The 25,753-nt window shown below is 55.7% G+C and overlaps 1 protein-coding gene across 12 annotated transcripts; it reads right to left on the bottom strand.

The window, feature by feature from the left end:
• BAHD1 (bromo adjacent homology domain containing 1) lies at window positions 1–25,502 on the bottom strand. 12 transcript variants are annotated; one of them, XM_039232813.1, is made up of 10 exons: window positions 25,483–25,502; window positions 24,485–24,623; window positions 11,353–11,402; window positions 9,833–9,916; window positions 7,307–8,734; window positions 5,231–5,613; window positions 4,102–4,261; window positions 3,636–3,712; window positions 2,752–2,852; window positions 1–2,279 (listed from the first exon to the last, which is right to left on the bottom strand). In XM_039232813.1, exons 5-10 carry the CDS (start codon window positions 8,718–8,720, stop codon window positions 2,090–2,092), a joined length of 2,325 nt encoding a protein of 774 aa, XP_039088744.1. In that variant the 5' UTR covers window positions 8,721–8,734; window positions 9,833–9,916; window positions 11,353–11,402; window positions 24,485–24,623; window positions 25,483–25,502; the 3' UTR covers window positions 1–2,089. The 12 variants fall into 12 exon arrangements, with proteins under 12 accessions (XP_039088744.1, XP_039088755.1, XP_039088756.1 ...); XM_039232824.1 differs by lacking the exon at window positions 25,483–25,502 and having other exon boundaries at window positions 5,231–5,610; window positions 24,485–24,642; XM_039232825.1 differs by lacking the exon at window positions 25,483–25,502 and having other exon boundaries at window positions 2,752–2,843; window positions 24,485–24,639.
• Between the last annotated feature and the right edge of the window lie 251 nt (window positions 25,503–25,753).

Genomic DNA, 25,753 nt, shown 5'->3' with positions numbered 1-25,753 from the left:
ATCCTTTTCTAAATCAATACAATTTTTCAAATTTATTTTTTTCTTAAAGAAGTACTTCTAATCTCTGTCAAAAGGGAGGTGAGGAAAGGTCCTCCCTCCCTTGTAAACACTGAAATACAGATCTGAGAAAACAGGGTCGACACACACAAAAAGTGCATTTTACAAAATATCAACTAAAATATATTTTACATGAATTATGCTTCCATTGAAATTCTACCAGCTGCATTTTCAGGTTCGAAAAAATATTTCGACATCTAAGAGATTTCAAAAGCATTTAAGTTCTGGGCAGCAGACCCTGCCTTCTGGGCGGAGCGGCCTTGACCTTCTTTCCTGCTGGGTGAAGCTGAGCTCTTCCTCTGAAGGGCCAAGCACCCTGGGAATGAGCAGACTCCAAGCCTGGCTCTCCAGGGGCACCACGGCTACTCTGCCAACCTCTTTTACTGCCCCACACCTTCCTCCAAACAGCTTATTCAGTACAAGGGCACCCTAGCCCTTTCCCTTCGGGTTTGAGATTGGGCTCTCTGTATGCAAATTCACCTCTGAAGCCTCCAGGCCTCCCCTAAACCCAGTGACCAAACAGGAGCAGCCTACACACAAGGCTAGGAGTGCCTGCGGGATGTGCTTCCACTTCCCTCTCCAGACCCAGCCTGACTATCCTCACCAGTGCCACCTCCTTAGATGCCAGGTCTGTGCCTGCCGCTTCCTAGGGGAGAAGAGGGAGTGCTGTCCTCCTTGGCTCCTACCCCCGGGGGGTATGCCCTAAGTGCTCACAAGCAGGGCGCAAGTCACACTGTGCTCCTCCCCGCTTCCCCACCATGCTCCTCTTTGGTACAAATAGGAAAGAAACAGGCTGCTTCCACCCCCACAGAGAGCCCCAGGGCCCCCTCACAGAGAGCCCCAGGGCCAGGGCCTAGTCTGGACGAGGACTGAGGGGGCTAGAGGGCTAGAGACGAGAGGGGGCTCAGCCTCCTAATCTACTCTGGGGAGCAGCATGAGGTGAGAACAGGGCCCCTGGGCAGGAACAAACTGAAAATGCAAGTCCTTAGCTCCTAGAGTGAGTGGCTGCAGCTCAGCAGGTCTGTGGACTGATACAGTGTTGATTCTCGCAGGGATGTAAATTAGTGCAATCTACAAAAGACTAGGGTAAGGGGTGGCGGGCAAGGGGAGCCACAGCACTCCTTTGGTTTGATTTCAGGTGGGTGTGGCTTGAAGAGTCATGTATGAAGTTCTGCAAGAGGTTTCCTAGAACCTCCAAGTGTAAGGCAAGAGGAAAAATCTTCAATAAATCAGGTAGCAATTTTCCTTGCCCCCTGCCCCCCACCCCCTCCCAGCTCCCTTCTGCCCTCCCAGACATGACAAACTTCATGTTGACCAGTTAGGTTCTGGGAAGCCAGACCTGCTGGGTGCCCCTCACCAGGAGGCAGACAGGAAGCTGACTCCCACAAGTGGGCCACACCCATGACTATGTGCACTGGGTACTTGTCCCAGCACCAGGGGCTACTGCAGGGGCAAAGGAGGAAGCCAGGGAAAGGCCCCGAGTCTACAAAAAGAAAGTCCATGTTCTGGAAGCCAGACTCTGGCTCTCTATGCCTCAAAGGAAGGAACTTGGGAGCTGTGCTAAAATCTGGGAGAGCCTGGTCCCAGGCTGATGGGGAAGCAGCGGGTCACAGTGGGTGAGGTAAAGCTGGCTCCCACTCCCCCTTGAGGGGCCCAGGGGATGCTAAAGAAGAGCCTATTGGGCCTTGTTCCTGAAAAGACTCTCCCCTCCGCCCCAGGGCCCCATGCCCCTCAGGCTTGGCCCAGCCTTAGGGAAGACTGTTTCTTCAAGTCTCCACCCAGGCAACCATAGAGAGGTGCCCTGGGCCAAGCTGAGGGCTGTGATGCTTTCTCTATACCCTGGCCTCCCCTTCCCCCCCAAGGGCCCAGTACCCACAGGGTTCCCTGCCTTCCCCCCCCCTCCCCCCAAGAGAACCACAGGCCATCAACCTCAGGCCCCTGTGGCCCCTTAACCAAGTGCTGTGCTTCAAGCAGTACCCCCTGCCCCAAACCCCACTTGCCCGTGGGCAGCCTCAGTGTGGGCCTGAGGAGGCTACTGAGGGTTCTTGAGGATGCGGCCATGGCGGAAGTCATAGACATGGCGGCAAAGAAACACCAGCTCAGGGTCCGTGTCCTCGGGCACTGTGCGGTGTGGCGGGGTGGAGTAGTCTGCAGAGGGGGGCACCAGTGCTGTCTTTCGGCTGGGGAGGCCCTCGCCTCGGCGCTTGGCCATGGCACAGAATCTGCAGTGACACACCAGTTGCTGTCTTTACCATAGCCACCTTTGCAGGAAGCCCAATTCCTTGCCCACCCTGCCCAGAGAGCTGGGGCAGCGCCTCCCACCCCCACAAGGGCTGGTGCTGCCTCCATCCCTGTCCTGCGGGCTGTGCCCTCTCTGACAACTGCCAGTCCGTCTTCCCTGTCACTGGGGCAGCACATCTGCTGGGGCCTCCTTCCCAACACCTGCCAATTCTCCTCGGTGGTTCTCTGAGAACGGTACTTAACCATCCTCAACTCTGTCCCAACCACTCTTAGACAAAGAACAATTTTTCTTTCTTCTACAAACATCAGACAGTGGAAGGCAGCTGTGAGGAAGAACATTCTGGGAGGTCAGGCCCAGCGAATGAGATCCCCTTGGGAATCTCAAATAGCCCCTGAAACAGCCCTGGGGAGTCTGAGGGGAGAGGCTAGCCAGAGGCACAGGGCACCACCCACCTGCAGTACTCAGCAAAGGTCAGCACGTAGCACTTCTCCTCGATGCAGGCCACACTGTTCTGGTCCTGATGTCTCGATGCAAAGACTTCATTCTGCAAAGGCTCAAGGAGAGAGAGGAGGCTGCTGGTACCAGGGTTGGAAGCACCCACCTCCAAAAGCACCGTGGACATTAACTCTGCTACTGGGACTCGTGACCTGAGGTAACTCTGGCTCGTGCCCAGAAAGCCAGGGAGCGTTGCTGGAATTCTGGCCTAACTGCTCCTCACCTAGCGCCCACCCCAAGGCACTCCTCTGGTCCCTCCCCTGGTCCCTCCTACTCAAGAATACCCAGGGGCCTGTTCCAGCACCACCTCCCACCCCATGTCATCAGCCTCCTGACCCCCAACTCAAGGGAAGAGAGGGGAACTGGTGCCCATCTCTCCATGAGATTAAAAGTCCCAGCAAGAGAAACAAAGTGAAAGGGAGCCCAGACTGAGGGCGGAGTGACCACACCGATGGCACTACCTCTCCTGGCACACAGCTGGGTAAAGTGCCCAGGGCTGTCTGGGGTCTCTTCTCTCCTCCCTCTCAAGCCTCCCTCTCACGCCACAGACGGTATCAGAGGGGGCTAGGTGTGCAGCGCCACCTCCCCTTCCTGCTGCCGAGAGGGCACATCCACTTGCTCCCATTCTGGCACTCCCTTGGGGGCTCCCTTCCTGTTCCCCTTTTAAGACAAAAGTTACTATTCTCTTTAAAACATGAATTGGGTTACTGTTGGGAAAAGATGGCGTCCAAGGTGACGATCCCTCGACGGCCCACGGCTGCCACCCCAACCATGTTGTTGGTGCCGCAGTTTCTCCCTCTGTCACTCCTACTCTCCCCAACACACATGCCAGGCGGCTCACCTCGTGCATGCTGGGACTGCGGCCTCCCTGTAAGTGCTCGGGTCTGTAATACCACAAGAGGCTCATCATCAGCTCTCCTAGGGGGACAAGAGAGGCAGTCATAACTTGAGCAGGCAACCCCGGAGTTACTTAAACAGGTGGGCAGGCTGGTGACCTGCCCTGGAGTCGCATCCAACATTAATGCCTGGGCTCCGGCCCAGTCCTGCAGGCTCCGGCCACCCGTCTCCCCTGCCTCAGGCCAAGCCTGGCAGCTCAGTGGCCCGGAATGCTGTCAGGCACTGACAGGTGAGGAAGGGGGGACAGGTGCCTAGCTGCCCACAGTGGGAAAGTTAAAGAGCCGATCGAACCCAAGCCACAAGGCCACTGCAACCCCTAGCAGCAGACAGATGCTGCCTGAGCAGAAGGCAGACTCTGTGCCAAGAACATGAGGAGAGTAGTAGCAGGTCAGACTCCAGGCAGGGGATACCTGATTCAGGGTTCTCCCAGAGGGCAGAGATCTTGGCCACATAAGGTGTGGATGTCTTTCGGGGGCCTGACTTGAGGAGGACAGTGTCCCGGACCCGGATGGTCTCTCCGTGCCGCTCCACTGCCTGGTAACTCTTTCGGATGGCTGGTTCTGGTTCATCCTAAGCAACAAATCGATGACACAAATAGGCCCGGGGAGGGGCCGCGGTTAGAGTGAGGAGTGGGAAGGGAAGGAGCACAAGACATTCTCTTTGTGCTTTCCTCAGGGCAGTCAAACCACTGAGGTGGGAAACCATAAAAGGAGTTTACACAGTGGCCTCTTCTCCCTAAGCCTGGCTTTCAGGAGCAGGATAGGAATAGGGTATCCCCACAGCTGGAGAAAGACTGAAAAATAGGAACAGGGCTGGGAAAGTGGCCAAAAGCTTCTGGGGCTGTGCTATGACCACCACGCCCCAACAGCCGGCTCTCTTGCTCCAAGCCCACAACCCTGACAAAGTCCTCAAACTTCTTATTGGGGCAGTCTGGGTTTGACCCATAAGCCCTTAAGTGGGGTAGCCCTGGGCAAATTAATCTGCTGCTATGCCTCCGTTTCCTCATCTGTGAGATAGGGATAATTACAGGAATACGGGATATGTATCTCCCAGGGTAGTAGGGTGGAATAATGCATTATTTGTTCTCTGCTCCCACCCAGGAAGTGCTCCATGAAGTTTAGTCAAGCGTTTTCGTCATCTGTCATACCCCGAGCTCCCACATCACTCATTTTCTCTGCCTATCCCAGTGATCCCTATGCACACTTAGCCAGGAAACCTCCGTGAGGTCCTCCATTTTAGAATTCAAGAAAAAAGGGACAGCATGATCGAGGACGAGCTGTGCAGACACTTCAGAGGGCTGAGAGTCGGCGACAGAGATGGAGGCCACCAGCTCTGACCGACTGTGCATCCCCTGACCTCCCCAAGGCACACAGTACAGGATCAGTGCGGCTGGGGGAGGAGGCTGGGCCAGCATGATTGGCTCCCACGGTACAAGCCTGGGAAGCAGGCTACAGCCCAGGGTTCCTGGAACCCACCTTAGAGCAGGCCTGTCCCCACTGGCACCTGCCTCCTCCCCATCGGCTAACAGGTGGCACTCACCAGGACATAGACAGCTTTCTCACAGGCAGCCCCGACGGGCACCCAGCCGTTAGTGCGGCGGCGGCGGCGGCGGCGCGGGCGCGGGCGCTGGACGCGCGGCTGCTTGGGGTGGCTGGGTCTGCAGGTGGCCTTGCTTCTTGCGGTGTGCCTACAGCTGGAGCCCGTGCGCAGACCAGACTTGGAGCCGCTCGGCGGCTTGGCGCTCTGCGGGCACGCACGGGCTACCGTCTGTGGCTCTGAGGTGGGCGTCTGAAGATGGGGGACGGGCTCAGCTGCAGGTGGCACACTGGGCACAGGGCATCCCAGGAGGGGGTGGGCAGGTGAGGCAGGGTGGCCGGCTTCCGGGAGCGGAAATTCCAACTGGCCTAGGGACCTGCAGCCTTCTGGGGAAAAGAAGAGAGGCGGTGAGGATAGGGAAGGACAAGCAGTACCAATCCCTCTGGCCCCCCTGCTTTCAGAGCCTGCTCCTGTCTTAATACGGAGTGTGAACCCAAGGGTCACTGAGATGCAAGTGGAATCAGGGGCCTTTGAGGCAGACTGTCAGAGTGACTGGCCAAGGGTGCCTCTTGACCCTGGAGACTGGCCCATAGCCATCTCCATCTCCCCTTCTAGCCTTAAAGAAGGGGAGGTGATGGGAACAGAGTCTAGCTCGGACTTCTCCTCCTCTAGGGCTTCCACAGTGCTTAGGAGCAGGGGAGCAGGAGTCAGCCCAGGATATCAATCCCAGACCTGCCACTCACCGACTGTGTGACTGCAGGCAAGTCACGCTACCTCTCAGTGCCTTGCAATAGAAGTAGGAGTGGCAAGTATCACAGAGAGTGTCCCAGGCGTTTTTTCTTATCAATGTATTAACTCATCTCATCCTTACATCAACCCTAGGAGGTAAGTACCACTGCCACCACTCTAAATTAAGGAAACCGAGACACAGCAGTTACTGGCTTGTCCCCTGGTCACGTGTCTAAGGAAGTGGGGGAGAACATTTCATTCTAGGCAGCCTGGCTCCAGAATCTGTACTCAATTACATGCCACGTGGCCTCCCATACGTAAAGCGCTTGGAACAATACCTGGCACGTGGTGCTTACTGGTGTTCCAGGGCAAGGGGGGTAGAGTCTTGGGTCCCATGGTTTAGGTGTCTAGATTTGGGAGAGTGGCACAAAGAAGAAGGAAAGGCCCTAGAAGCAGCCTGATCTCATTTCTTAGTACTCCAGCTCACACCAAAACCTGAAACAACCAGTTGGACCAGAGTCAACTGGTCTATAAAGTTGTTTTATAGACCCCTACAAGACAGGGTGTGGGGTAGTAGCAGCAAGAGCCCTGGTAAGGCCTGGCCTCTCACTTCATCAGCAGCAGGGTAGACTTGCTAGACAGGATGGCTCTGGTCATCTCATTTCTACCCAGGAGCCAGGGACAGAGCCTGGAGAAGCATGTGAGGACACGCCTGCCAGTCTAGGGGAAGAGCGATCACTGAGGGGGTGTCTCATTGGCTGCAGCGCAAGCCTCCCTGGTGTCTGGGCCTTGCAAGGAAGGCAGACCCCAAAGCCACAGACCCTGTCAGCACCCTGTCTGTGCCAACTCTGCTGGATGGTTCTGGGGTATGCCCCTTCCGTTAGCCCCCAGCAAGGTGATGCTAAATCTGGGTACTACCTCTCTCTCAGGGCTTGTACAGCCAGGGCAGAGCAGGCCTACCGCAGCTGTCCCCACCTGGTACCCACCCCCCTTCCCATGAATGCTGAACTAGGCCAGCACGCAGATGGAATGGGCTCCTGGGAAGCTGAATTCTAGCTCTCCTCGAGGAAGGGATGGCCCTCCCTGCCCCCTCCGCCACCACAGTGCTACCTAACTACCAGGCCGAGAGATCTCCATTCGCAGTGGAGCCAGAGCAAAGAGCTAGACACAGGCCCCTTGTCTGGGAATGCTCCTTGGCTTGGGGCATGAAACCAGGGGAGTCCTCCCTTCTCAAAGCCCCCTACCACCCATGTTATAGCTAGACCTCAAGGAACCCCACCTCAATCCATGCCCCACCCTCCTAGGACACCATGTGACTCCCTGGGACATCCCATACCTAAGAAGACTTACCTGCTGCAAAAGGCATTTTGTAGGGGCAGCCGCCACAGGTAGTGCCGATGTGGGTAAGAGTCGGGGGAAGCATTTCACAGATGCTATAGCCATTCACTCCAGGGTCCTCACTAAAGCAGTAGCGAGAGCCCCAGGGGGGGTGTTGGAAAGGGGTGCCCGCAGGCACTGAGCTCGGTGCCAAGAGGAGCCCCTCGTTAGGGGACAACTTGCCCTCAGGAAGCATGGGGCAGGGGGAGTAGCCTCCACATTGCAGCCCGTCTTGGCCGCAGTATAGGTAGAAGCTGCCTAGTGCAGGGAGCTCAGGCCGACCACAAAGGCCACTGTAGTGGGCAGGGTTGCCAGGCATCGGCAGGGGGGACAGCTGGGGTGCAGGGAAAGAAGGCTGGTGCAGTTCCTGCTTGGGGGCAGGTGACTCCTCGCCTGGGCGCCCAGGCTCTGGCTTCAAGGCTGCCTGCCCACCCATCAGGAGGGGCAGGTGGGGGCGTAGCCCCGAGGGGCTCTCCAGAGCCTTGCTCAGGGGCTGGTAAGGTGGCTGGCTGCCTGGCCCACGAGGGGTGGCAGATGGCCACGGCTCCTCGGGGCGCTTTTGCCAGCCGGGTGGAGCTACAGCCTCCCCAGACCCAAGCCCCTGCCGGGCCTTGGGATAGTTCTTGCCATTGACCTTAGCCCACTTTGGCCTTGGAGCCCTCAGCACTGGTGGCTCTGAGGGGCGCCCATCTGCTTCTGGGTGGGCACGAGGTGGCCTCAAGGGCAGCTCCCGCTCCTGGCTCAGCTTCAGGAAGGCAGCTGCATTCAGGCTGGCCAGTCTCTTGGGAGCTGGGTCACCATCTCGACGGGCACCCTCCTCAGGTGCTGGCTCTGGGGACAGGTCCCGACCTCCTCCTCCGAGGTCCTCTAGCCGGGGCCGCTTCTTGGAGGAGGACCAGCCCCCACCAGCCCGGTCACGGTCCCGACTGCGGTGAGGGTCGCCCCCTCGACTGCGACGAGTGCCGGCCAAGCTGCTGGCGTCCTCCCGCTCCAGCAGCAGATTATTGAGGGCCTCTGCATTGAGGGAGGCCAGGCGCCTCTTGCGGGGCTGGGCAAGCCCAGTGTCCTCACTGGATGGGGCTGGGCTGGGGGGCTTGGGCAGGTCAGGGGGCAGCTCATCGGCCTCATCTGCACTCCGTGGACCAGCCACATTCTCCAGGCGGGTCAGCAGCACTTTGCAGGCCTTGGGCTTCTCAGGAACTAATGGGCGCTTACGTAGCGGGTAGTTCTTGCGGCGCCCTGTGAGGTGCCCTGGGCTCTCAGGCATGCCTGCTTCCACACTCTCCACCCCCTGCTCCATATTGCTGCCTTCCATCTGCAGGGGCTCCCGACGGCCAGTGGGGCCTGAACTCAGCATGGGAAGGGACTTCCTCCGCGTGTGTGTCATGGGGTACTTTCAATCTGCAGGGCAGAAGGCAGGCAATGAGAGAAGCCCACCCTGCCCTGCCCTGCACACTCTCGCCTCTGCTGCAGCCCAACCAATGCCACCCCCACCCTTCAGTAACTCTGGCCTATCCTCATCCCATCTACAGCCTGCATTTTCCCAAGACCCCTCTTCCAGAGTGCAAAGGTCCAGTGGGGTCAGGCTACCAACAGCTGGGCAAGGGCTGGCTGCCCACTCTTCCCTTAACCTAGGGTCCTTCTTTGAACTAAGCCCCTATGGAAGGATGGAGACCCCTGGGAGGAGAAGACAGAAAGTGCCAGGGGGGCAAAGTTCTAGGTTCTCTCTACTTGTTCTCCCACTAGATACTCATCGCAGGTCAAGAAGAGGCTCTGAAGACACCAAGCCAGGATGGAGGCTTGGATGGTGGGAGCCCATCTGTCCCTTTAAACACATCACCAACCCCTCCCTCCCCATCCTGGGGCTTCTGAGATTGGCCACAGGAGGATAAGGACATGGACAGTGAGGAGCTATGGTGAGGAAGCTGCCTGCCGGACTGTGGAGCAAGCAAAGCCCAGCTTGTGGGGACACCTGCCGGGCACATATAGCAGGATAGCCGCCATAACCTGGGTTTTGCTGGAAAAGTCCAGCAAAGGCAAAAGGTCTTGAGGAGTCCATGGTCAAGGGGGTCTCAGCCAGCCTTAGGAGCCAGACCCACCTCAGTTCAGATTCTAGGGAAGGGTAGCCCAAACAGCACCTGTGCCCAGAGAAGGAATGTCTGTAAGGTGAGGGCCAGCATCCCTGGGTGGGAAACTCCCGGAACACAAACGAGGCTTGTGGTATGGCTTTAAACCCTCACCAGCCACCAAGAGGGAAATAAAGTATCAAAGGAAAGAGCTAACTCCGGAGATAAACCCGGCTGCCTTGCTAGTCCTGCCCTATTTATCAGGTCTCCTTCCTGATAGGCAAGAAGCTGGGCAAAGAAAAGGACTGGGGATGGTGTGGGGTGGAGTGGGAGTAGTGGCAGGAAGCCCAAAGCCCCAGACAGAAGATGCCCACTTGACCAGGCATCATCCCCTAACTTTACTTGGCAAATACGCCCCCTGCCCCCAACATACCTGGGGCAGCCTGGGTCCCCTCCTGAATGAGAGGCCAGGGCTGGGCTGTATCCTGGAAGCTGGCATGGCCAAGGCAATGGAGAACTGGCAGGGTGGGGTTGGGGGGGGGGGTCAGTGTCAGTGGTCAGACACTATTGAGCTTTCACTTCCTACCTACTCCCCAGAGCAAAGCAAGGTGCTGCCAAATAAGGTGTCAGACAAGGCTCTGCCCTCCCTGGCACCCTGCAACCCCCTCCCCACCCAGCAAGCCCAGCTTTCCAGCTGAATTTCCCCACTGCTATTGTTATTCATACTCTCTCTCCCTAGAAGCTGGGAGCAATCCCTGCTGGGCCAGGATTTAACCCTGAAAGTCCCACGCCTGACAGTTCCCAGGAATTCCTGAGCCCTTCCTTCCGGCCAGCTCCTGTGGCCTTGGGCGAGCGGCTGGGGACACTGGGTACCTTTTCTCCTGACACATACTGCACTAGTTGACAAAGAGTGCTCAGAAAATGAGGCTGAGGGCACTGTGGGTGTCCCTCACCCTCAAGAAAGGACTTGGAAAACTGGAAAAGGGAGGCACAGTGCCAGGCATTGCTCTGGCCACGTGCGGGGACCTGCCACTGCCCAGAGACCAGACTGGGACAAGGCAGAGGCACAGAAGACAAATCCACTCCTTCCTGAAGCATAGACAGGAGAGCTCCTAAAAATATCCCAAGCATCGGCTAGGTTCCCTAAGACTTTTTCCTGCTTCTAATCAGGGGGACCACCCACCCCTGTTTGCTCGGCAGGCTTAATAGCAATGCCTCTTTTCACTCTCAAAAGCATCCTGGTTACTTACGATCCACAGGCCCTTTCCTTAAACGCAGGGCACCCCTGTGGCTGGAAGAGGGGCAGCAACAAGAAGCACGTCTGTATTTCCTAGGAAAGCCTGGGCCCAGCCCTTCCCTACCCCCAAAGGGCCCGGAGACAGGATTTGTGAACAGACCGCACAGCTGAGCAAGAACCGAAGCCCCTCAACAGGCCCCAAGTTACCAGAGGAGTCAGGCCTAGGAATGGCTGGGGGCCAAGGCTGAGGTCACCTGGGCTTGTGGCCTTTAAGGACATGGACACCAAGTACAGAGCAAGTACAGGGCTGGATGAAAATGAGAGGGCACTCAGGGAGCTGCTTTCAAGCCTGGCAAACAAAAGAGCTCCTAGCTGAGGGTGACTGGCCTGTCCCTACTCCCCCCACCCCAGTTTGGTGGTGGACCAGTTTTAAGAGTGGACTCTGGGATACTTGCCCCAGCCTCAGTCTTCCCCTCTTAACATGCAAAAGGTCCCAGCAGGGAGAGACTGGGAGGGGAGCCTGGCCCCAGAACTAGGGGGTGAGCTCCACTGTCCCCGGATCCCAGAAAGCCTCTAAATCACAGGGTGCAAGTCACATTTCCAAATCAAACATAAGAGCCTCCTACTAGCCTTCCCTTGAATCCACCACGTTCCTTCATCACCTGCAAAAGGATTTGCAGCTTGTACGTGGTGCCTAAGGCATCAGTGTCACTCACCGTCAGGGGAGAGGCTGGGGTCTCTGCGGCCTGCCTCACTGCACTCCAGTCTGAGGAGAGTGAGAATGAGTCACGCTTTGAAGCCAGATTTGTGAGAACTTCAGCTGCAGCTTTTCTCTGGGGTGGGGCTGGGTGGAGGGGGCTCCCAGCCTGCCAGCCCCTCTAACCTGCAGAGGTAGCCCAGCTCAATGGGGGAAGAAAATCCTGGGGAAAGCAGGAGGCGTGGTCCCCATTCCAGCTCTGCCAATGCTCCCGCTGTCCTGTCCTCACACACTAGCTCAACCAGAAATCACCTACCACTGCCAAGAGACAGGGTGCCTGGGTTCTCTCGACACCACCCTTCTCTCTGGGAAGCCCTGTCTTCCCAGGCATACCTGGTCCGGGCTCCCTCGAGAGAAGGTTCCTAGGAGGGACTCCCCAGGGCACATTACTGCTCACCTGGACTGTCAAGCTTGCTCGCACTGAAGAAAACCAGTCTGATTGTCCCCAGCCTGATCAGCCAACAGCTAGCTGCCAAGGACAGTGGGTGCCCGGTGTCCTCCCTACCAAAGATCCAGCAAACCACAGGTTGAGTCTAAAATCACAAGTCTACTCTAAAGACAGCAAACAGGCCATCACAGCCCCAGGCACCTTGGGTCACAAAACTGAGCTGGAGTGTCCATATCCCGTACCCCATGTCTGCTCAGGACTAGAAGTCATCTCTCCAGAAGTAAAAAGGGAAGGAAGATTTGACTTTTGCCCACAAGCTGCGGCAGCATCGTGCACCGCCTTCCACTCTGATAGGCAGAGCCCACCCAAAGTGTCATGTGCAAGGGAGGGTCAGAGGCCTAGAGGAATGTGGGCTGTGGGTACCGTCAAAGGAAAAACCAGTGTGTCAAGTCCAGATCACTTCTGCAAGTGGAAGCTGCCCTTGGACAGGAAGGGGTTCTCAAGCTTTGGCCACAGCTCTCCCCTCACCCTTATTTACCCAGATCTAGAGTATACACCCACTACCATTCTTAGGGGTTCAGGACCCAGGACTCTGCCCCACTACCCTTCCTGAAATGTTTCTTGCCCAGTGCATTTTAAATTCTGCTTTTCAGGCTTTTTGGTTTATTTTTCATAGAAGGAAAAGATGAGGGGGAGGGGGGCCCTAGGCAAAGGCAGACCAGTTGGTCACCTGGGTGAGGGTCAGGAAGGTCCCTGACCCAAGCCACCTCCCACCTCCAATTACACCTAAAACCACAGGGTTGGCACTGAATTAAGCACTTCCTTCCTTTGCGCTCTCTCCTGGAATAACTTCCCCACGCCCCCAAAGGAATAACAGTTTTTCATGAGCACTGAGTTTCCTGAATCTTCTATCAGAGAAGAAACACTGCAAGAGGACAAAGCCAAGCTCCTGTTCAGTGAAATTTAGTTGGTGTCACTTCATGGAAAACAAACGGATGAAGTTACTGACACTCTTAGGATGAAGCCAGGTTAAGTCGTGGCTGGGATCTCTCGAATCCCCCATAGCTGGTAAACTGAAAAGAACCAAACCTTCAAGTGAGGTGGAACTCGACTTGAATGCCAGCTCTCCCCCTGAACTTACTTAACTTCTCTGAACTTATTTAACTTCTCTGAACTTCATTCCTCATCTAAAATAGGTAAATCACAAGGAATTTTAGGAACGGTGGTGAGGATGACACTAGTCTCTGTGCAGAAGCCTAGTCGGGTAGGAAGCAGGCAGACCACTTCTCCCCCACCTTCCAGACCCATAGACAGAGGAAGGCAGTGTGTTCCTGGCTTTGGGGGGGGGTCCCCACATCAGGAGCCCAGAGCTGTTGGGTCTGAGAGAGATCTGAAAACCCAGCCTACACCTGAACTCTGCTCCGCTTCTACACTGACACCCAAGTGTCAACCCCAGGGAAAGATGGAGACACTGTGGTGGGACTTGTGTGTGGGGGGGGAAGGGGGTCCATTTACAACATAGAGGGAGGATGGAGCAGAAATTGTATCCCAATGCACCTTAAACAACAGTTCCATGCCTCTGAGAAACACTCAACTGGATGGCAGAAAGCCCAGGGATGGGGTCAAGGGGTGCGCGTTTGCCGGCTCCCGTGGTCTGACTGTTGCTTCAGCATGGGCAACCACAGACAGCAGAAGTGTCCAAGCCCCTGGGGCACAGCTCTGCAAGAGGAAGCAGTGGCCTCGGCCACCACCGGCGCCACCTCTCCTGTGCCTGTTTAGCCTCACCTGCTCTGGGCACACAATTCGCTCTGTAATCAAGCTGGGATCCTACGATCCTGGGCAGGAAACACCTACCCCACCAGAGGGAACTGGCCTGACCTGTCTGGACACAGCTTGTTTTACAGGCTGCCTTCAGGTCTAGTGACCGGACCACCTGCTCCTCACACTTCACACTGGAGGCTCCCAAGATCCTGGAGAAGTGGGAGCAGCTGTGCAGCGAAGGTTCGCATCCATCACACACTGGGTCTGGCATCCCAGCCACCCTAGCCTAGCATCCAGGCCCCATCTTTGGGGACTTCTGTCTACTCTGACCATCCCAGCAGGAGGGCCCAGGCATACAGGCCCAGAGTGGCACCCATGTGTCCAGAACCCCCACTTACTTCTGGCTCCAGATGTGAAGCCGGACACCAGCCTCTTGTAACTGTAAAGGAACAGAAACAGTGGGGAGGGATGGGAGTTTTGGCTCAAACTGTAAGGTAGTCTCTCCAATTTCATATGAGAATTATAGTTAAGTACACGAATATGGTTAACAGCAGAGCTGGTGGAATCTCCTCAGTAGAAAATGCCAGTGTCCTCGTTGCGGGGCAAGGCCCTTCATGTCGTGGAGGCTGAGAGTGAGAGAGACAGTGTACCCCTAGGGTCTAGAAGTCAACATACACACATGGACCACTGCACTAGGACAGTGGCCAAGAGCAGTATATTTCAGTCACACCATGGTGCTCTGCTTTAAGGAATTCTAACCTGACAAATGAGAAGGGAATCACATGCAACACAAAACTGGTCTTTAGAGGGTTTCCTTAAAAGGCACATGTACCTACTTTAGGTGATCTGCCTTCCCCAGCTTCTTCCCAGTGCACACTCTGTGTGCACGAAGTAGACACGTAGCTGCAGGTGCCGGTCCCGCTAAACCAGAGCACCTGCTACTCAATCCCAGGCACATGGCATCTCTTGTCACCTTTGCTCATTCTGCCATCATTTGCTGACCTCTCATCATGGCTCAACATGGCAGAGTGAGACCTGCCGGAGCTAGAAGCCACTTCATACTGTTGCTAATCCTAAGTGGGCTCGGTCCACAGCCTGAACTCTGAGCCTTGGTTTCCCTGTCTACACAGCAAAGCTGGTATGAGGATCAAGATGAATGAGAATGCATGTCAAGTGCTTAGCAGAATACCTGGTATCAGACAGGTACTCAACACAAGCTTGTTCTTTTTCCCTGCACGTCAAGTATTAGGCTAACTGCTGAGGAAAAATGTGAAAAAGACTAAGAAACCAGAGCTTGGGCTGGGAGGAAGAACGAGGACAAGAGTGTGACGAGGATCATAGTGCAGTGCTCAGAGCTTGAGGTGGAGAGCTCTGGCTCCACACCAAGTTCACAGAGTGAAGTCTGAGCCAGACCCTCATTTAGAGACGCTTGCCGAGGGTTTGCTTCACGCCAGGTGTACTGAGGGAAAAACAGCCTGCGAAATTTGCTTCAGAAACGGCTGGATGTAAGGAGAGACAGACAAAAGCTGAAGTCTTGCGGCAGGAGACCTAACTGTTCCCAGACTCACTCTTATTAGCTCCATTGTAGGAATACTCCTGCTGGGGGACCAGACAGTGCAGGGCTTAGGCTCCCTTCCACCCACCCACCCAGACTCCACAGTGCGCAGGCTGGGCCATTCGCTCTGGGCAGTTAAAAGTGTGGGAGAAATAAAACAGAGAGATACAGGGCACCCCAAACCTCAGCAACAGGTCCTCAGCAAACCCAGGAGCAAATGTCACACTACGGACACACAATTCTTCAAAAAGCACAATATCTCACGAGCCTGCTCCGGGCACCTGCCCAGAAGGGCAAAGGATATGTGTTGGTTCAACCACCAGGACACTCCAGGAACCAACAACTTATATTTCTAAAGTGGCTTGCCAAGACTGGAGGTGCTATCTCTTGTCCTGAACAGAAAAACCTGGCTGGCTGGGCCAAGCTAGGAGCTCTGCCCTCAGCCTCCTCAGCAGAATGCTAACCTCCTGAATGAGCCAGCCACGAGGAGCAAGACCCAAGACCAGGCCTTCCCAACACTCCAGCAGCACAAGCAAAACCACAAGGCAAACCCTACTAGAGTTGCAGGCACCCAACGCAAAAATCTCAGACATAACTAATTAACTAAGTGATTAGTGCCACCCTCATTAGGATGCCAGCTCTACGGGGACAGGTGGGTTCTGCCTGCCTTACCACTAAATCTCACCCACAGGGCTTAATAAAAGCTTCTTGAATGAATAAAGACGTGGCTGCCCACCTGCTCCATGCCATTTAACATTTCTACCCTAGACTGATGGCATCACTTGGGAGCCCAGGACAGGAAACTCTGACCTCTAATTCTCCCCCATCCCCAGGAGTCAAATGTGCCTCTGCAGTGTCATCAACAGCTCAATAGGGCCACTTTAGGAAATCCCTCATATTTACATAGCACCAGGCTCTTTCCCTACTATCCTCTTCCTTCTCTCTCCCAACTAGCCCAGCTGTATCTCAGAATATATTCCACTCACTCCACTCCTTACCCTAAACCATTACGCAAGCAAAGGTGGCACACTCTAGTAGAGAGGCACACTTGTATCAAGACAAAAAATGTAACAGATATTAAGGTGAACTCAGCAGTGAAGAACCAGAGTTAGTATTACCAGTCCCTAAATCCCCTAAGTGTGCAGGGCAGGGAATTCTTGATTCACTGCAGAGGCTTCTAGTCTAACAGGATAGCTAATGTTTGTCAAGCACTCACTACGCGCCCAGCACCACCCTAAGCACATACCATTCACTCTCATTTGTTTTCACAACTGCCTCATGAGGTGGTTGTTATCATCTTGTCCCAACAAGGAGAAGACAGGTAGAGGAGGGTGAAAGAACTTGCCCACACTCCTGTGCTGTCAACAGTAGAGGCAGAGCATCTGGTGACAGTCCCCAAAGCCCATAGCCCCACTGCAACACAGGACAACTGTGGGCTCACAGATGTTAAATGTTGATTTAACATCAACTTGCACATTCAATTTTGTTTTTCTATGTTTTTTTAAATGATTGGTATTAGTGTCTTATTTATTTTTCCTAATTTTTCACCACAAAGGAACTAAAGATGTACTCCAATTAAATGGCATTGGCAGGCTGGCCGGAAAACATAATTTTACAAATTGTTTCTACAGCAAAGTCTGCTCAAAATCCCGAGTCAATTCTTATATGCACTTTGGAAAGAAATCCATTTTACATCCTAGAAAGGGGTGAGGGCTTCAAAGATATGTTGTCTTGATTTTACAATAAAACCAGAAATGAAGGCTATAGGCTTCCCTCACGCATCTCACCACATCACCTGAACCAGATGAAATCTTCCTCCAGTCTGAACTGCAATCAAGACTGCAATTTGGTCATCACAGTCCGAACAGCCATCAATGTTAATATTCAAAGATGTGTTAACTGCCCCTTGGCTACCTCCCCGTGGGCTAAGTAAATCTGAGTCCTTTCAATTTTCTCTGAAGATCATCTCTTAGAGTTGTTTCATCCATTTTATAATTCTTTTCTACCTTCTGTCCCATCTCTGTGAACCCCTCCAGGCACATGGCAGGAGACACTTCTTGATAAGGGCCTGCCGACTTTGACAACAGTAGGAATATGACTCCATCTTCCCTCCTGGCATATCTGTCAGGGTATCCTGGCATCCAACTGGACCCTAATATCTTTCCCATGATTTCTCTAAACCCTAATGTTTCACCTCTAAACCACCTGGCCAGATGAGACTGTATTTAACAGACCATCTCCTTGCCGCTCCCATTTTCCACAGGCAGACTGCGGCTGGAGAAGGGCTTAAGTGTGGGCCACCCCCCTCCTCGGCAAGAAACTGAAAGAGCTCCACTGCGGTTCCAGGTGGAAGGGAAGTAGGAGCAGCCATCACCACTCCAGGTGAAATCCTGGGGTCACAGAAGGCAGAAGCACCTGAGGTCCCACCTCTTTAACCAAGGACTGGGTTGGGGGGACCGGGGGGGGGGGGCAGGGGACAAAGCCACTGGAAAAGAAACTAATGTGAAAGAAAGATGTAGATATACACCAAGTTCCTCTCTGGCATTGATCCTGTTAACTAAGAGTCACTTATCGTTTTTTCATTCAGGTAACTCAGTCAAGGCGCCTTGGAAAAAAATTCACGTTTCAAATCTCAGAAGGGCTCAGAGACAAACCCATTCTTTTATTCCTGGTGGATCAGGCCTGCAGGATCTCAAGGACAATGTTTTTGTTTTTGTTTTGTAGGATGCTGAGTCAGGTGAATAACCAACCAACCTCTGCAGGTGTTTCCCGCTGGGAAAAATGGAATCTGGCCGAAAATCCTTCCTAGGACACAATACAAAGTCTTGGGCAGGACTCTGCCCTGAGGTCTGCTCACCAAACCCACAGTCCTCTGCTCCTGACCTTCTACACCACACTGCTTAGGACAGTGCACCAATCCCCCAACCGGAACCCCAGGGGGAGATGGAGCTCAGTGGAGCTGAGGGGGCTTGTCTGGCCATCTGGATAGGCCTCTGCAGCCTCTGCTGCTGCTGTTCCTGTTCCTCCTCCTCCTCCCTGTCAGCCGGGTTCCTGCTCATTAGTGGTAGTACCAGGAGGTGGGCAGGAGACACATAAAGGAGCTGAAATTCAAACCGGCGCATTTCATTCCAGTTAGGTGCCTCCCATAAAACCAGGCAAGACTGCATGGTCCAAGTTCTCCCCGTCCCCTGTCCTGGGGAGGTCGAAGGAGATGAAGTCTGAGGAGCTATGAAATCTCAGGACCCCAGGCATCAGGAGCCTAGGTTGCTAATCTTCATGAGCTGCTGAGTATTCTCTGTATTTTCTGTCTTGTCACAGTTAACAGACCCTCTAGCCATGAGCTGATCCACAGTCAAAGCCATGGACCTACAGACCATGAGTGCTGGGGCTGCTCTTAGTATCGAAGCACTCTTCTTGTCCCTCCAAAGTCCCGGGCACAATGGCAAGTTCACAAAGGAAGTGAGTCTTGCCAGACTGTGCTAGCAAATTCCCATAAATACTTGGGCCAGGGTAGTACTGCTTATGTAAAATGCTTCCCCATTGAGAGATGCTGCTTTATTTACATTCTTCACAACCCATTCATAAAAAGGAGGCCCTTTAATGTTGGGGCTGTTCGTATAATGCTCCATAAACCCGGCAGCTTCGGCTGGCAGCCTTAGTTCAACACAGGCTACTGCTCAACTCCACAGACTTCTTTCCCTTAAGATTTTTTTTTCTTTAATGACTTACCTTGCAACAGGGCACTGAGGCCAGATGTTGCCAGAGTAAGGCCAAGAGGAACAAGGACAGATAAAGTGAAAACACACAAGTCCTCCTGAGTGCCGGGACAGAGAGGTGGGGAGAAATGAAAATCAATTAAAATGAAAATCCCCATACAACTTCAATGTGAAGTATATATTTTGGGAAGCTGAATTCCTTCCAGGTTTGCTGAAACTGCCTTTGGGGATGTTGAAACAGTCCCCAACTTATACCTCTCCATACCAGAGGTGGTGTGGAGGAATTTTTTTTTAACCCCGCAACAAAAGAAAGATGAAGGCTCATTCTGGCTTTTTAACTTGCATTATGGATGAATAAAAAACAGTAATTTTCTCTGCTCTTTCACAGACATGTTCCAGGGGCTGCTGGATCCAAGAGGGGCACAACTAGCTCAGGGTAATGAAACTCAGACAAACCCCAGAAAGAGAGGAAGAACTGTGTTCTGGGATGCCCAGCCAAACAGCCTGAGCAGCTAAGAAGAGCGCCCAGGAGATGCATTCTGAGGTAGCCTGTCTCCTGCTACAGTGGAAGCAAGGAGGAGAGAAGTAGTAGGGATTTTTTTTAATTGAAGGGGAGCGGTCTGCATTGCCATGGCAACTGTGAGGGGTGGCCTTCCCGCTTGGAAGGGAAATGCTGGTCCATTAATCATCAAACTGGGGCACAAAAGGGAGGTTTGGGGGAAATGGGATGGATGCAGAATTTATTTTTTCACTGTCTAGACTCAAACCAATCACCAGCCTTCTTTCCCATTTCCCCCATGGTCCAAGGTTTCACAGTAAACAAAGTCGGAAGTTCCAAGAGAGCTGGGAACGTAATAGCTTTCCCTTCCGATGGGTCCAGTGTGGGGCTGATCGTGCCTCCATGTCACTGAAAAACACCTCTTCCAACACCAGTCCCCAAAGTTCTGTCCACGGGCCAGACCAGGAATCTTTTTCTTTTCTGTTCTCAAAATCGTGTTTTCTCCCTCATTTACACCCAGGATTGAGAAGAGATAAAACATATGGATTCATTTAGCATGGACAACAAGGAAAATTGCATAAGAGCAGCAACGCCGGGTGGAGAGAATGGCCTGGTGGGGTAGGAAGAAAACAGGATTCCAGCCCTTTTCCAATTCATGTCTATATGGTGTCATGTGAGCAATCCACAGGACAGACTCCCCACCAGCTGGAGTATCAGAAACAACAGCTAAGTTTCATTTGTTCCCCACACTAAAGCAACCCCAACCCTAACGTGCCCTATCTGTGTGCCTTTGACAGAAAATGCTGGAAACCACCAAGGACTCCATACTGGGCATTTCTTGGGAAGAAGGGAAGGTTTCCCCTGTTCCCAATCAACTAAGCAACCAAGTGCATTTATTTATTCAACAAAAACACCACACACTATGCTATACCAGAAATCCTGAAATATTGTGTGTGTGTGTGTCTCTCTCTCTCTCTAACACACACACACACACACACACACACACACACACAGATTTAACACTCATAGTGTCCTCTGCCTTAAGAAACTTCCAACCTACAAGACCACTCAAGAAGACACCATGTTATAAAATCCACAATCTCAGAGCCAAGCCATGTTGGCCTGGAGTGGCCTGAATGACAGCAAACAAATATGAGTAGGGTTCAGGTGGGAAGAGAGGAAGGCAAAAGGCTCCTCACTAGAGACTACTGCAGAGAGCAGCAGAAGAAATGATGCAGGGAGATAGCCGTGTCCAGCATGGCCAGGGGAGAGCCGTAGGGGATGTGTCTAGGGTCAGACTGCAGGAAAAGGAGAGCCATTCAAAGTGTGTGGGCAGGGGAGTGACATAGGGAAAGGAGTGCTTTAGGAAGAAGGATCTAGCATCTGTGCACAGACTGCATTGGAAGGGCCAGAGGAAGCAGGAGGGAAAAGGAGGCGAAGACAACATGGGCCTGCCATGGGGACAGCAGAGCAACAGAAAGGAAGAGAAGGAGGAAGAGACAAAAAACAGAGAAAGTATTAACTGACGTTAACTCTCCAGAGCAAACCCTCCTAAACACCTGAGCTGACTGACTTGAGTCCGTGAGGGGCAAGAGCCTCTCAAAGAGGGAAACCCTATTCTGGTAACTACCCTTTATGTCCCAGTGGCCAGATCAGCTCACCCACTTCTGCCTGCTACCAAGAGAAATCACATACTGTGTGGCTCGAGGGGAGCCAAGAAGGCCTTGAAATTCTTCACCATTCTCTGAATCTTAGACGTACCATTACATCATCTCGGAATAAACTTCAGTCTCTTGCACCTCCCTTTCCCCCAAGCCTCAACTCCACTCAGGCTGGGGTTTAGAGCCTTCTGAGGAGGGGGCTAGAGGGCGGCCATGAATGAACTCCGTGCCCATACTAAGCAAGGCTGGCAGGCAGCTTTCCCAGGATTATAGGCAACCACAGCTGGGAACAGTTCCTTACCAACAGCTACCTGAGATGGGACTTGAACTCAGAAACTGAGCAAAAGCTAACATTCAAAACAGCCTCAGTCTCCCTGTCTTTGTGACCACCCACTCTTCAAAGAGGTACAGCGTTCCATGAGGAGACCAGAGAGTTCTGAGTGGATTTTTACAAATGGAAAACCGCATCCAGCTTAGAGCAGATCACTGGTGGGGACAGAGGCACTCAGAAGCTTAGGCCATTTATTCCCAAGTATCCTCTAGCTAGCCAAGGACAGTGGTGTCTCTCCAGGACATGTGCTCCCTCTAGGGTCCTTTTCTCCGTTTTTCAGAAGACACGGGGGAAAGATAGGGATGGGAAAGTCTCTCAGGTGGCATAAAGGAAAAAAACTGGAAACCTTTTCATTTAATCATTAAATTCCTGCCTGGACTTATAAACTCCAGCTTCTCATTTCCCTTTGTGGATACCTTCCACCCTAAAGAAAAGTGCTGAAAACAGTTGTGGATGTGTTGCTGGGGAACAGTGGGTGGGGGGTGGGGGGGGGGAGTAACATCTCCTACTCTCCAATCCAACTGGTCTTCTGCCCTCTTAAGACTATCGACAATAGACGACTAGGAGATGTTCCAAGGTGGGACTAAACCTCTGCCCGTGGAGCAGACTCTGCTTGCTGAAACCCCTCATTCCTGGCAGGCTCTAGAGTGGCTCACCAGACTGTCGCCTTGGTGAGTCTACCAACCGGTCTCCACCAGCAAAGGCCCACCTTGTGCACAACCCCACCTCTACCAGTCTGCTCAGGGAGGGTCGACCCCACTCTTCCCAGAAACGGGAGGCGATCGGCGGCTGGAGCCACTGCCGCAGCTTCTCCCCGCGGGCACCCCGGCCCCCGCAATCCCTGGGGCAGAGTCCGGCCCGGTCGCTCGCCTCTCGGGGTGGGTGGCTCGGACCTGCTCCCCTCCCCGACGCCACCACCTGCGCCCGCTCGGGCGCCGCCTTTGTCCGGCGCTTCACCGCGGAGCGGGCCCCTCGGGCCCGACCTGACCTGGCCCCCGGCCCCGGAGAAGAGGCGGCGAGGCGGGCAGGGCCAGACCAGGCCGGGCCGCGAGCACGGGGTACCGCTGTCACTTGGAGGCGGTCTGACAACTTCGATCCCCCCGCCCCACCTCGGACTCGGCCGCCGCTCCGCACGGTCTCCACCGGGCCTCCCGCGGCCCACACTCGCTTCTCGAACCGGTTCCCTTCCGTCTTTGGCGCCTCCCTTCCTCCCGGCACGATAGGGTCGGGTCTACACTACCCCCCGCCCCGGTGTGGCCCCCATCCCCAGCCCCCCATCCAGCAACAACCGGTCAGCTTCCAGCGCGGGAGGGCGCCCCCCACCCTGAGCGGGCGATCCCGCGGCGCCGCCCCCGGCCGCGGCCCCTTGCCTCGGGGACCGCGATGGGGGGGGGAGGGGGCGCAGCGGGGGGGGGAGGGGGCCTTGCCGCCCGCGCACACGGAGGCGAGCCCGCTCCACCGCGGCGAGGAAACGACCGGCGTCCTCCCGCCCTCCGCGGCCCGGGACGCCCGCGCCGCCGCCGCCCGGCCGAGCTGCCACCCTGCGGCCGCCACCCACCCCGCCCCCAGCCTGAGAGGCGGGCGGCCCCCGGGGGCTGTCACCTCGAGGCGCGCTGCGCTCCCCGATGGCGGGACCGTGGCGCCGGACCCGGGGGAGGGAGGCGGCGCGAGCAAGCGGGCGGCCGCACCTGCTTCGCGTCGTCCGTCCGTCCGTCCCTTCCCGGGCTGGCGGGGGCGGCGGCGCGGCGCGCTCGGTGGGGCGCGCTGACGGGCGGCCGGTCCTCTCCCCTTCACTCGTCTGCCTCCCTCGCTCGCTCCCTCTCGCCCGCTGGTCCCTTTCCCCCCCTCCTCGACCCTAGCCCCTAGCTCACCCGGACAGCGGCGCGGACGGCGCGGCTCTGGGCGCCCGCAGGCCCCGGCCGGGCTGGAATCCGGCGGCTGGAACCCCCCGGGGGCGCTCAATTCCCGGGCTCCACGCTGCTGCGTCAGCGCCTCCTCCTGGGGGCCGGGGCCGGGCGGGCGGAGCGGGGGCCGCGGCCGGGCGGGGCCGTCGGGGGGGCGGGAGCGCCTGGCCGGGGCGGGCGGACGGCGGGGGCCGGACGGGCGGGGCAGGCAGCCGGACGGGCGAGCGGCGGGGGCCGGGCTCCGGGATCCGCTACGCCGCTCGCGGTTCCCCCACAAACTCCCCGAGAGCGGAGCCTCCGCCGCCCTCCTTCCTGCTTCCTCGTCCCCAGCCAATCAGCGGCGCGCCCCTCGGCCAGCTCCGCCAATCAGCCGCCCCGCCCTGCGCTAGCCCCGCCAGCCAATCCGGCCCTCGGCTCCCCCTCCCGGTCTCCGACCAATCAGAACCGTGGGTCGGTCGTCCCAACGCAGGGGGCAGCACGAGGCGGCCGGGGGAGGCGGTGCGGGGAGTGGTGGGGCCTGGGGGGAGGGGTACGGTGCCAAGGGTGGTGGCGGGGGGTGGTTTTCTTTGCCGGCTTCTTGGATTTTTTCTTCGGCTGCAGAGCTTGAGCCGGTATCCCATGGTGACCCGACCCAGGAGCCCCAGTCCCCCAGCTGCTACCCCATCCCCGGAGAAATCTTATCTCGCCCCCGCCCTGGCCGTCTACCCTCTACATCCCCTTTCCCTCTTCTCCTTAGCACACACTGTAGGAAACTGCGGACCGAGAAACACCCCACCCTCGCCAGCGGCTGCTGCCCCCAGGGCAAAGCCTCGGGAAGACCAGCCGAAAAATCAAGCGAGGACAACCCCCCTTTCCTGCAGAAAGGGCCCCAGACTCCAGCGAAAGGGCCCCGACTGCTGAGAAGCCCCTCCCGCCCTTGCCTCATCTTTCCGACTTCCCTGCCTGCCACGTCTCCTTTCCTTTCAAGCAAGGTCGGTCCTAGCTCGGTAACCCCTCACCCGCATCTCTTTTTCCTCTTTCTCCCCTTCACCTACCGCCCCCCACTCCAGCTCCTCATTCACCTTTCTCAGAAGCCGAGTGTGGAACCCTCATCCTTTCCCAGCTGACAGCAGAGCCTGGTCTGTGAGTCCTTGACACCCACACACCCTCTTCCACCACCGCGGGCAACGTCTGAGCTCTCGGGGGGAGGGGGGAGGGGGCGGGCAGCCTGACAGCCCCGACTGGACTCCCTCCCTGGCGTCCCCAAGCCAGGATGGGACCAGGCGTGGACACTTACCTGCCTTCCCCCTCGTCACCGAATGCCGTGGCTCCGTCTCACACCCACAGACGTGCCTTTCCAAGCCCGAGCACGCTCGCGGGGTCAGCGGGGTGGGTGGGCACAGCAGGCTGAGGTCACACGGAGGTGTGGGAGGTCCCTGGGAGGTGCGGGAAGAGGCTGTGCCTTGGACAGCGTGTGTCGCCTGAGTCGGCAGAGGGCTTCACTTCAAGAAGCACTGGCTGTGCACATAGTAGGTTCTTGAGAAATGCTGAGTCCACCCCAGAACAAAGCCTCATTCCCAATTCAGGCGGGGGAGGGGAGCTTTGGGAGGTAAAAGGAGCAGCAGCAAAAAGGGTAGTGTCAAGTCACCAGAGCGCTGGGAGCAGCCCAGGGAGGGGCTGGGCCGAGCACTGCCTCTGGCAGAGAGAAGCACCCTGAGTGCTGGGGCTGCCTGAGTGTGAGAGGAAAGCCAGCCTTGGAGCAAGGCTGAGGGGCTCCTCCTGCACCACACATGCTGCCTAGTGTCTTCTAGCCCTTGAGACTCCAGCCCTCACCAAGGCAGCCTTGAAGACAATCAGGGCTGTTAGCCCCTATGGCGGGGGAAATAGAACTCTAAAAGATGGTTTCCCCATCTGCTTCCAGAGCTGTCAAGGGGGCCCCCACAGTCTAAGCTGTGTTGGGAAACACGTTTAAAGGACATGGTCACCCAGCAGGGGAGGTGTGTGAATGAAAGCTGAAAGCTAAGACCGTGGCATGGAAACTTCTCAAAGAACCAGGTTTTCCTAGATAAGTGCCCCTACTTCTCCTACCTCCCACCCTTAGGGAAAGCAAATGCTCCAAACCTATAAAAGTAGGACACTAAAGGACTTCTCCCCTCCCTGAGCGTCCCAGGACAGGGATTCCTAGCAGTACCCCCCACCCCCAGCAACCAGGCCAGCCCTACCTACCCCCCCCACCTCCCAAAATGCCCCCTTCTCCCTCTGTCCCGGGCTGCGTTATGGGCTGGTGTCCCCTACCCCTCATCGGAGACTGGTAGTGGAAGGTAACCGCAGCAGTGACCACTGGAGCTGAGCCATGCCATTCTGGCAGCCTGGAGCCAAAGCAGAAGAGGGGACAGGGCTTCTGTCAGCAGCCCAGCCTGTACTGACCTTGGCTTCATGCCCACTAATGGGCAGGGATAGAGGCCAAAAGGGTCAGAAGAGAAACGTAGCTATTCACAGGGAAGGAGACCCAAGTGGCAGGAAGCCCATGCTGGGCCTAGGAAATGGTTGCAGGGTGAGGTTGGAG

This window comes from Hyaena hyaena, unplaced genomic scaffold, assembly GCF_003009895.1.
Source record: "Hyaena hyaena isolate Hyena2069 unplaced genomic scaffold, ASM300989v1 scaffold_70, whole genome shotgun sequence".
Classification (NCBI taxonomy): Eukaryota; Metazoa; Chordata; class Mammalia; order Carnivora; family Hyaenidae; genus Hyaena; species Hyaena hyaena.
Note: the sequence above shows the minus strand (reverse complement) of the source record. Positions and strands in the feature narration are given on the sequence as shown.